Genomic DNA, 11,573 nt, shown 5'->3' on the forward strand with positions numbered 1-11,573 from the left:
ACGATTTTTTTAAGGGGTACCCCTTTGCAAAAATTCGAAAAAATCAAAAAATTTATTTTGCTTCCAATTTTCATAAAAATCATTTTCTAAGGTGATTTTGACCCAAAATTTATGAAAATCGTATTCATTTAAACGTCCGGCCACTAGTTTGCAGAATATTGGGCTTCCAATTCTTATAATTTTGAATTTCAGAATCGTGGGATCGAAATCGTTAAAACGATAAATCTAATCGCATTTTAACAAGCAGGGCTGTTTTCGCAGTGTTCAAATTAACTTAAAAACATAATTTTATCCGAATAGAAGACAAATAATTTTCCAACCTTCCTTTTTCCTTTTAATGTCGAAAAAGCATCTTCAAATTAACCTAAAGTGTTGAAAAGTTGTTATGTAAGTTGGGTTAGTTCAATAATGTGGAAATAGGCAGTCAAAACGTTCAAATAAATTTGATTTTCATAGTTTTTTTTATCAATAGTTGGTTTCTCTAAAAATGAAGGCAAAAAATTGTTACGTTCCAAAAATCAATTCCATAAAAATGCGGGAAATATAGGATAAAAAAAGGGTGAAATGAAAGCTTTGTCATGCACAGTCCGAATACAAAAATAGGGATAGTCAGCAAATAAAACTCAAATTATAATTAAAAATAAATCTTTTTTTTAAACACAAGCCCAGTTAAATACAATTCAAACCTAGAAATTTCTAAAAAAAATAAAATAACATTAATTTTATTCATATATTTCAAATTATTTATATACAAATTAAATTTTATACATAAAAGTCCAGAGAGAAAGAAGAAAGTTTGGTCTTAGATCTAGAAAAATTAAAATCTATTCTTTCTTTTCCTTTTCTGATATATAAAATCATACAATAGCATGCATTCTTAAAAGAAAATCTTCAAAAATATCTTATTTACAATTTTCTTTTTAATAGGAGTTTAATATACTTATTTCCAATACTAGAAACATAAAAAAACATTTTCGAAATAAAAAAAATTTAAAACACAGGAAGCACAGAGCCGGCATTGGCGTATACGCATAAAAATCATTTCTATGGTAACATAATTAGGATTTGAAGATGATTTTTATATCTTGCTGGTAATTTCATTAAGGCCGGCCCTGTAAATAAAACAAAAAAATAAAAAAATCAAATAAACCAAATTTAAAAAAATTAAGATCACAAAAACAACATCGAAAAAATATTTAATAAAAAAACTTACATGTAAAGTTTCAAAAGTCGATCAGCCTCGCGCCAACCAGTTTCAATAGCACCATGAACTGTGGAATAATAATGACTATGGGTTGCTTCACCAGCAAATAATACAACCTCTTTACCGGTTGAATTTTTGAGCGGTTGCGCTAAATCTGCAGCAGATGTATTTAATTTTTCTGTAGCCATACTTCGAAATGTATATGATCCACGAAAATACGGATTTGTGTACCATTTCGATCTAGAATGTAAATTATTTTGGATTACAAAAAAAAAGGTACAATATGGACTAGGAGATCATGTTACTGCAAATTATTTCTTATTTTCGCTACCGTAGACCCTTTTTTCTTTCGAATCTGTTTCAAAGTGAACGATTTTCTTAGTGGATGATGGAGTTTTTTGGGAAGGAAAAATGCCACCCAAAAAATATGGAAAAATATGGACGAAGTAACTTTATATTAAGATAAGTTTGGCTAAAATAGCTTATTTCGAACCGAGAGTCCGTAGACTCTTTTAAAAACATTCAAGTATGTCTTCGTTAAGCTGGCTTTTTGTACATACCGTGTAAAGGCCACCGGTTCTGGAATGTTAAATTTTTTCCCTAAAAACTTTCTTAACAGTTGTATTAATTTCGTTTTAACTTCATCTTCAGGAATTTCTTCCATTTTCCGTGCACCCGATGAAACCACCCATCCTAAAAGTACATTTGGTTGATGATTTATTGGATAAAATCCAAAAACATCACCCAACCAAGTATTATCATCTAAAGATCCATCAAATTCTTTAAGTGTCTCTTTCACTTCATCTCCGTTCCATACAAAACTGAATCCAGTATGATTTTCTGGCCACCATCGATGTGGAAACTCAAATATTAATTTATTTACAGTGCCAATATTTAAACCACGAATCGCACGTAATTTAGTGAGGGGTAATTCTGGTTTAAATAACGAATTAATTCGTTCTTTTAAAACACCTAACGATACTGTAACAATTACATGATCCGCTTTGTACTCGGATCCATCAGTACATTTCACTTTCACACCATTTTGATTTGAATCCGTATTCCAAACAATATTAGTAACTTCTTTATTCAAAAGTATTTTATCATCCAATGGTAATGCTTTCGTTGGATCTGGATACTTTTTCTGGAAATTTAAGTTTATTTATTAATTTTTATATTTTTTAAAATGAGCATTTCTATGGGCTGGGGCCTTGTGCCTCCTTATGACTAATTTAAGTTAGCTGAATGTTCCTTGGGGTCCTATGAACACGTTACAAAAAGTTTTATTAAAATCGGTGCTGTCTCAACTTTTCCTATGGATCCCGGCTTATTAGTTGTACTAATAAAGTCCTTCGGAAAAAAAGGAGAGTAGTTTTTCAATCAAACGCATCGTTAATGAGATAAGTCTTAGATTAATTGTAATATTTAATTTTAACATTTTCTCTCTTTTAACACAGTCACTATACAGAGTATATAAACAATTAAATTTTTTCTTCCTTACCATAAGTAAATCTAAAATCGTTCGATATCCTCGTGTTTTCCAATTTAATAATAAATCACCTTCACATTCCCAATATTCGGTTAAACCTCTAGCCGAAGTTTGATACCAAGTATCGGAGGCTTCTAATGAATTCTCTACTTTATGAAACCAGTCGTAAACGTATTTCGAAATATTTTTATCAATTCCAATTAAATCACTTTTTAATTTTTCTTGAAACCTGAGCAATAAAAAGTTCGAAAATACAAATATTTGCAAACATTCACTAACCCGGGTTAGGGCCCTAACAAAATCACTTATTTTGAAAATATATACAAGTATTTTTAAATTTTCGAGTTATTCGCTTCTAAGTTACGTTTTTTTTACAAAATCAAAACAATTTTCTCTACAAAAATTATACAAATATGTAATGTATATTGCCTATATCATTTTTAAAGTAAGTAATCATTTTTCGAATAACTCAGAAACATGTCATTGTTTTTCGATGAACCAACCGGTGAAGTTTATAAATCCCTTGACAGCGTTTTTCTCGAAAATGGTTCACTAGAGTTATGCTTATATTTTGCCAATTTTGAAGTCTGTGAGGTCTACTTATAAAAGTAACTTTGTTAGGGTAATAAATAAGAGAGACGATATAACATTTGAGATCTTTTTTTTCGGGCAAGATAAATCGAGATGCGGTTGATTCTATAAAATCCATGACAATATTTTTGGCATCACCAGAATGGATTTTGGTAATTGCAAAAATTTATTACTTGGTGAAATATCAACGAAATCGACCAAATTTTGTTTGTCAGGAGTTTTAGGGATCCCTATGAACACGAATATGATGTTCAACAGTTTCCTTGATGTACCTGGTGAACAAGATGACCTGGTTGTACACCTCATCCCAGAGTATATCTAAATTGTTATAAAATGGATCAAAAATAATTACTCGGAGGTTTTAGAGGTTGCTGATCACGAATATGAAGTCTAAGATACTCCGGGATACCTGAAGGCCAGAGTACCCTGATTGCAGAGCTCATCTCCCGGATTTGTCTCAAAATTGATCACGAAATGTGCCTAAAATCGTTACTCGGAGGTTTTTCAGATCGATGATCACGTTGATTACGAATATGTCAAAAAAAATTTCATGGATTGTGAAATTAATGAAATTGTTTATGTCTTGTCCGAAAAAAATCGATTTCAGAGCGTTTTTAGTGTTATATAGTCTCGTCTTAAACTATGAATCTAGAATCTATGAAGGACTTACTTAATATCTACAAAATGCCCTAAAGAATCCTTAAAATTAATCATTTCATTCTCACTAGTATGCATAATTTCAAATAAGGCAAGATGAACTTTAAACGTATCATCATGTGGTAAATTTGAGCCAGTTACAGTAAAAAATTCTGGAAATTGTTGTGGATCAGTAAAATTAAAATTGGAACTTTCCAATAAATTGTATGGTTGTGCCAATTTATAAACACAATTATCCTTTTCTCCGTGACACCATTGGGCACCATAATCAATTACATTTTCACCGAAATTTTCCGTATAAATTCGTCCACCAATACGATTGTTAGCTTCTAACCATAAAATATTTTTAAATCCATTCTCATATAATTTTGTTCCAACTGCTAATCCTGATGCTCCAGTTCCAATTATAATTACACTAGGACCGGTCATTTCTGTAACATGAAAACAAAAATTCAAAAATCATAATTTAAATTTCATGCCTTAAACCAATGAACCGACGCCCCCTTAAACAAACCTTCAAATTATAAATTTTAAAAATAAATTTATTTACGTGCTAATTTTACTAATGAATGAAAAATTTTTTAAAATTATTTATTATTTATATTATTTAAAGATAATTAATTACCTTCTTATCAATTCAGATTGCATTTCTCAAGCAGTGTTTGATAACAGTTCAATAAACGATTGTACACGAAGAACAAAACATTTATTTTTACCGGGTGGATAAAAACTTAATCCGAGAAAACAGTTTTTAAACCAAACGTAATTACATCTCGAAGTAAATGAAAATTAATGGAGTAGTCAAAGAATGTTGTTTGAAAGAATCCCAACAATTGATATAAATCAGGGCTTCTTAAACTTTTGTAATTCACGACCCCATTTATGATTGCGAGTTTCTTCACGACCCCATACAAATATAAAAGAAAAATAAATTAATATTTTTTGATGATTTATTTATTAGGTAACAATATGCATATACATATGAAAATATATAAGTTTAGAATTCGTTTTGAAACATACAAAAATCTAAAATTAAAAATTGCAAAAAAAATTATAAAATTGTATTTATTATAGTTTCAAAAATAAAAGTGGATTCTGACCGTCTTAATTCTCTCGAATATATTCAAGTAGTTGCATGGTAACTATTAAATTAAAGTATGTAAGTTAAAAATTTAATGAGATGGATGTGCCTGTTTTTTATTGCATAACAAATCAAATCTTGGTGGAATGTTTGAAACTGCGGGACGTAAGACCTCTTCAACATTTTTTATCGCTGAACGATATTGGGATTTAATATGTGTTAAAGCTGTTTCTTCATAAAAATATTGCGGGCATTTTTACACAGAGTTTTATACAGTGTGTCCAGAAAATAATGCAAATTTAATAAATATTTCAGTAGGTAGTAATTTGTCTTAAAAAAACTGTCTATTGAAATTAAAATTCCAAGAAAGAGTTTAGTAGACGGGGTCTGAAAGGGAGATGCAAAAAGAACTTGAGATTTATTAACCCCCTCATTTGATGTTGCCTGAATTGAGAATTGCCACATTATCTCTTCTTCTAATTTGCACGAAGTTTTCCGAAGACCCTGTACTTAATATGTTTTTAATAATTTACAAATATTTAATTTTTCTCAATAATTATTTAATAGATGTAATTAAATTGAAGGATATTTATACTTAGTAACGAAAATCGTATGAAAAAAATTGGAAAATTCCCAGGGAATCACATGCTCTTAACCTAAAAACTTGGCAAATATTCCTATCCTTTGTTTATCCTTCAAAATTGTAGTTGTAGTTCATTAATTCCCGTCGTCGCATATCTCGTAAAAGGGTTCAACTAAAGAGAAAATATTTTAAACGAAATTGTTTCTATGGAGAATGAACAAAAAATTCCAACCACTTAAAAAAACTTTCTCTAAAATTTAAAAAATGTATTGTATCCAATTTTCTTAGAAAAAAAACCCAACCCAGAAGGAATTTTTTTTTCGCACATAAATTGAAATTGAAAGTTGTAAGTGTCACTATGCCGGTCGGTCAATATACGTCTCAACTCGGTTTTCAAGCTGAAGTGAAATGAAAAGTGATTCAATTTCTCGTGTCAAATTTCGGAATAATAAATTGTATATTGTAAGTTTGTGAAAAAAAATTAATTAACTCAAATTTTAAACCGAAAAAAAATCGAAACTTACCCCCTTAAGAAAAAAAACTATGTTTGTTAGCAAAATGTCACGGATAATTTCATTAAAACATAACCTCTACTCGACAAAAAAACAATATTCATTTCATAAATTTATCAATATTCATTTAACAAATATTCGAGAACGTATCAAATTATTATATCGAAAAAGTTATCAAAAATCAACAACGCGTAAAAATTGTTGTTTACTTACATTATGGACCCGTCAATGTGAATTTGTTTTGGCACAACGTATTCGTCGTGGTCAGCAAATGTTTACGCTATATTCGAAATTATGGGAAGAACATGCTTTTAAAGAGCTTTTAAAACGTATGCGTCAACAAGTTTTCCGACGTGGACGTAATTTAGTATTCAGTGCAGCTGGAATAACGACCGCGTACTCATGGAACGATAATATTATTAAAGATTCGGAAATTTTCGATCATATCGATGAGATTTGTGTTGTGAAACAGATGCGTGATACACAATTAGTTTGTACAACGTGTAACAATCGTTTAGTTATCGATAAACCAGCACCGAAAGTACAATATTGTCAGTGTCCGAATCAACCGCATACCGTTAAACAGAAGTATCAAAATAATCCAATACCAAAAGGACAATGGGAACCGTTTATCGAACGTAAAAATATTATAATATGGCGTAAAGAAATTTATCCGGGGAAATTTGCTTATAAAATGTTGGGAATGTATAAGAATATTTGTGCAAATGATTATTTACAAGTGCAAATTAATTTACCGTATCGAAAAAAATGGGATGAATCTGCGGTGGAGCTGCGGGTCGTTGATAAACATAATAAAAGTCATAGCGATATTGTTTACTGGGAAATGAAATGGCCTGTAAGTATTTTTGATTATTTTTTACTTTCTGATCTAGAGAATACGAGGGGTGATTCCATGAAAAAGTGTACCATGAATGGGAAAAAAAAGTATTACTATTTTTGGTGGTAAAAATACTTTAGTATGGGGCCAACATTGTAGTACTTTTAGCTTTCCGTACCTTATATTTTTATATTTATGTTCTATGATCCCGAGGGGAACGTAGGACTTCAACAAATGCTCGCCAACGATCTCGATTCTGTGCCATGGACTTAACTTCTCCCCAGAATTTGCCTTCTTCAGTAATTTCTTGCTCCAGGGTTCTTCGCCAGGTATGACGAGGTCGGCCCACCCTTCTTTTTCCTTGGGAGTTCCACTCAAGTGCTTCTTTGGCAACCTTAAGTTTTTTTATTTAGCTTTCAGTTTTAATTAAAATTTAATTATTTATGTTTTTAAAAATGTTAAAATGCCAATTATGTATTTTAAATTTTATTAGTGACTTTTTGATTCTTATTAATTGTACTCAAAAATACAGCAATAGGCGCTACAGCCCGACGTGGGCCTTGGCCTCCTCCACAATGCGCCTCCAGATGTTGCGGTCCTGGGTCTTGGTTCCCCATCCAGTGACTCGCATTTTCCTCAAATTATTCAGCACCTGGTCTATCCATCTGAACTTTGGTCTTCCTCTCTTCCTAGTAGCATAGATCTTGGTGTTAAGTAGCATCTTCGGCATCCTGGCGTCTTCCATTCTCTGGACGTGCCCAAACCAACGGAGTCTTAATTAATATCTTCACCGTCCAGGATTTCTAATATCTCGCTGTTGTTCCGGATACGCCATTCTGTCTCATTGATTTGTACCGCTCCACTGATTCTTCTGATTATTTTCCGTTCGAACCATCTTATCTTCTCCTGATCTTCTACCGTGAGTGTCCAGTTTTCACTCCCATAGGTTATTACTGGTCGAACCAAAGTCTTGTATATTTACAACTTTGTCTTCTTGTAATCAGCTTGCTTTTCAAGAGCTTCACATTTGCAAAGTATGCTCGATTGCCTCTCAGGAGTCTTTCTTTTATCGCTGTGCTAGTTTTTCCTTCGTTATTTACCTGCTCTCCGAGATAGGTGAATGATGAGACTCTTTTAAATATCATATTTTCCCACCAAAAGTCCCACCACCCTTCTCATCTGTGTCCTAGTTGATTCAGTTAAAATTTATACCAACTCAAAATACGTAGAATATTTAAACAATTAACTCTATTTGAACTTTATAATACATAAAAATTTCGTTTTCTTTTACAGAGATTTTTTTCAAACCGTGATTACGTATTCAATCGTCGTTATTACATCGACGAAGAAAATAAAATTATTGTGTTAGTGTGTAAAAGTACCGAACATCCAATGTGTCCAATAAAACGTTCCACCATTCGTGTCACCGAATATTGGTCCATTTTAGTTGTACGACCATTATATTCAGATTTAAATCAACCAGGCTGTGAATTTTGTTTAACATATTTCGATGATCCTGGCATGGCATTACCAGAAGCAATGACCACATGGATAGCGGTCTCTGGAATGCCAGATTTTATGCAAAAAATGCATAAGGCGGCAAAAGCATATCGAAAACATTTAGGTAGTAAAGATATCGATGTACAAGAATTGGAATGTTTTAAAACGTCTGAATCCGATAAAGAAAATGTCACGTCTTCGGTTGACGTTGACTTAGAATTGGAATCAACTACAAAATCAGAAACATCAACGGAAGAAAGTACTCCCACAACGACACCAACGACTGATACATTGGAAAAACAAAAAGAACCATTTAGTGAACCAATTAAAACTGTGTCAAACGTAGATGATGATTACGAACAAATTGATCCGTTAGAACCACAAAAAGACTACGCAAATAATGTTGATAGTACGGTCGATGATAGTTTTTGGAGGTATTTACGACCATTATACTTTTTTAATTAAAATATCACCAATTTTAAGAACATATCGAAACAAAACCTTGCCGTATAGTTTTGTAAACGTCTTAAATACCATTCAATTCGATGCTCACCTCGAGGAAAATTTATGTTTGATGGAGCCACCATTTGTTCGTGGCGTCATATTTTCAGGGAATTAGTATAATCCAAATAATAAGTTAGGATTAGCTTGATAAGCTCTTTCGTTCGAATAATATTAGTCACTTATTTAAAATATTCACACAAGATTTGTTCAAATTAGCAATTTTGGAATCATATTCGTAAAAATAGAAACCAAATTCGAATGCTCGAAACAGTTTTGTAATTGTCTGGATGAAATTTGGTTTGCTTGTCGCCATATTGAGTTATCCGTGCTATCAAATTGAAAATAACCTACACATTTGTCAAGTTATTTTGAAAAGCTCTTTCTTGTGATACCAATTCGAATAAAGTTGATTTTTGTGAGCACAAAGGGCTCGTTAAAATTATCAATTTTGTTATTCGCTAGATAGAATATGGCTCCTTAAAATTAGCTAGAAAAGGTCTTTAATTGAATGCATTAAGTTTGATAGTAATAATAATATTAAAACAGAAAGGGGCATCGCAAATGGGTCCATAGTGTCTACATTAAGGGGTCCTCCGTACCCTACTTGAGAACAACCAGTTACCCGAAGACGAGACGTCCCCGGGTAACATATTAATTTAGGCAGGTGAAGCTATTCTGCCTCAGCTTCTCCGCCGGGATTTCTACCATGATCGATGGATCTAATGTTTCGGATCCAAACATTCTAAATCTGACGCCCTGCAGGTGCAAATAACATGTATGGAGATTTTATATCCCTCCATACGGGCCGTAAAAGTGGAACTATCAGTGATCTCTGTATTATGAGGGTTATAGTTTAATCGATTAAGTTTTATTGATTATTTCAATCTTCTACGGACCCCATTAAATTTTCCCCTTATATTTCTCTTCTTGTTTGGAAGTGTCCCCATATTTAGGATTATTCACATAAGTCTCGTTAAAATAGGTTGAACAAAACCTTATTTTTATTGTTCGTCATATTAAAAGATGCCGTAAAAAGTATAAAATTCAGACAAATTTACTGGAAAACCTTATTTCGAGTTACGTGAGACATCACGTTTTTACATGGGAGTTTGCGTAAACCACGTGGCTCGGTCAGGAAGGGGAGAGATAAATTGGATACTTTTATATTATGAACGCCTTATTGTTACAATGTCGTAATGCCAGTATTTCAGAAAATAAATAATGTCTTCTTGACTTGATAATAAAAGGGAGGAAGGAGTTCCAAAGAGGCTGGAATTTGTGTCACGTAGTTTATGCTCGCTCCCCGTGGGAAAAAATTAATCGTATATGTAGATTTGTTATAATATTTAAAAATTATTTTATGTGTTATAAATCTAATAGATCATCCAATATAGCAATTAATTGTATATTAAGTCAAATTGATCATCCCATATTTATTAAGCATTTACTGCCATAATATTTGTTAAAAAAAAAAAAGTGTGAGTTTGTGTAAAAATGAAATTAAGCCAGTCCTGTATTTTTATACATTTTTTGGCCTAATGTTGTGTCTTGTGTGCTGTTTAGTGAATTTTAGTAAAAAATAATTTGATATTCAATTAAAAAAGTTAAAAAAAGACAATAAAAAAAAGCTAGTCATTTTGTGAGTGAAATTATTGTTAGAATTCAATTTTTGATTTTTTTTATATTAAAATAATATCAAAATTATAAAATTTTTAATCTATGTTAAGCAAAAATAATACATTTAATCAAAATTTCATAGAAAATTCACAAATTTTAATTTTTTTTATAAAATTTCTTTATATTAGGCACGAAAAAGAAAATGTAGTTTTTAATAGTAATTTTCTTTTTATCTCTTCTCTACTTTTAAGTATGTTTTTATTTTTATCCGAGGAATTATTAAATTTTAATACAGTGGGACTTAATAACTTGAACCTCGTTAAGTCGTAATTCTCAGTAAGAAGACAAAAAAGAAGCCATTCCCTTCCGCTAAACCCCTAAACCCCTAGACTTTTTAACTCGAACAAAATGTTATTTCCCTGTGACGTATTTTTATTTTCCATATTTATAGTCTGTAACTCGAATTTCAAAAAGCAGATTCCGTAAGTAGTAGTTAGTAAAATATAATCACGCCTTTAGATTAGCAATTAAATTTCTGTATCTCGAAGTACGTGTTAAGTCGAGTTATCGAGGTTCCACTGTATTTATAAGACATTTCGAAGCACTTCAAATGCTTCGAGAATGGAACAAAAGTAAACAAAGCGATATTAAAAAAATGAAATAAGGTGCCGTTGTCGAAATATGCTCCTGTATTTTTAATTGCCATCATGTTTAACACAAAAGAGCAACAATCGTTTTGTTTCCGCGTGAATTTTAAGAAAAATCAATTTCTCTCAGAGTATAGCTTTGATTATACACAGTTTGGTCTATCGAATGCCCTGCGTAAAGTCTCATTACATGATTCGGTAAATTACGGAACATCTTGCTACAGGACTGACAGGCTCAGGTGAAAGGGGTGAATAGGAATAAAGCAGTGAAAGCAACACCAAAGCGAGTTTTTTGCGAAAAACTAAAGTATTGGTGCTAATTTAATTAAATTACTAGCTTGCTCTTTGCC

General features: G+C 31.6%; 2 protein-coding genes across 5 annotated transcripts; one reads left to right on the forward strand and one right to left on the reverse strand.

Annotated features, from left to right (window-relative positions):
• Positions 1 to 799: 799 nt before the first annotated feature.
• On the reverse strand, positions 800 to 6,349 carry LOC123301580 (spermine oxidase-like). Of its 4 annotated transcripts, none has more exons than XM_044884404.1 (6): positions 6,331 to 6,349; positions 3,955 to 4,372; positions 2,706 to 2,922; positions 1,765 to 2,348; positions 1,214 to 1,444; positions 800 to 1,112 (listed from the first exon to the last, which is right to left on the reverse strand). In XM_044884404.1, the coding sequence occupies exons 2-6, from the start codon at positions 4,368 to 4,370 to the stop codon at positions 1,079 to 1,081; spliced, it is 1,482 nt and encodes a 493-aa protein (XP_044740339.1). In that variant the 5' UTR covers positions 4,371 to 4,372; positions 6,331 to 6,349; the 3' UTR covers positions 800 to 1,078. The 4 variants fall into 4 exon arrangements, with proteins under 4 accessions (XP_044740339.1, XP_044740336.1, XP_044740337.1 ...); XM_044884401.1 differs by lacking the exon at positions 6,331 to 6,349 and adding an exon at positions 6,130 to 6,188; XM_044884402.1 differs by lacking the exon at positions 6,331 to 6,349 and adding an exon at positions 4,567 to 4,708.
• Positions 6,149 to 10,205, forward strand: LOC123301579 (stAR-related lipid transfer protein 7, mitochondrial-like). The gene is made up of 2 exons (XM_044884400.1): positions 6,149 to 6,973; positions 8,249 to 10,205. Exons 1-2 carry the CDS (start codon positions 6,149 to 6,151, stop codon positions 8,918 to 8,920), a joined length of 1,497 nt encoding a protein of 498 aa, XP_044740335.1. The 3' UTR covers positions 8,921 to 10,205.
• Positions 10,206 to 11,573: the final 1,368 nt, after the last annotated feature.

The sequence above is a fragment of the Chrysoperla carnea genome, chromosome 5 (assembly GCF_905475395.1).
Source record: "Chrysoperla carnea chromosome 5, inChrCarn1.1, whole genome shotgun sequence".
Taxonomy (NCBI): domain Eukaryota; kingdom Metazoa; phylum Arthropoda; class Insecta; order Neuroptera; family Chrysopidae; genus Chrysoperla; species Chrysoperla carnea.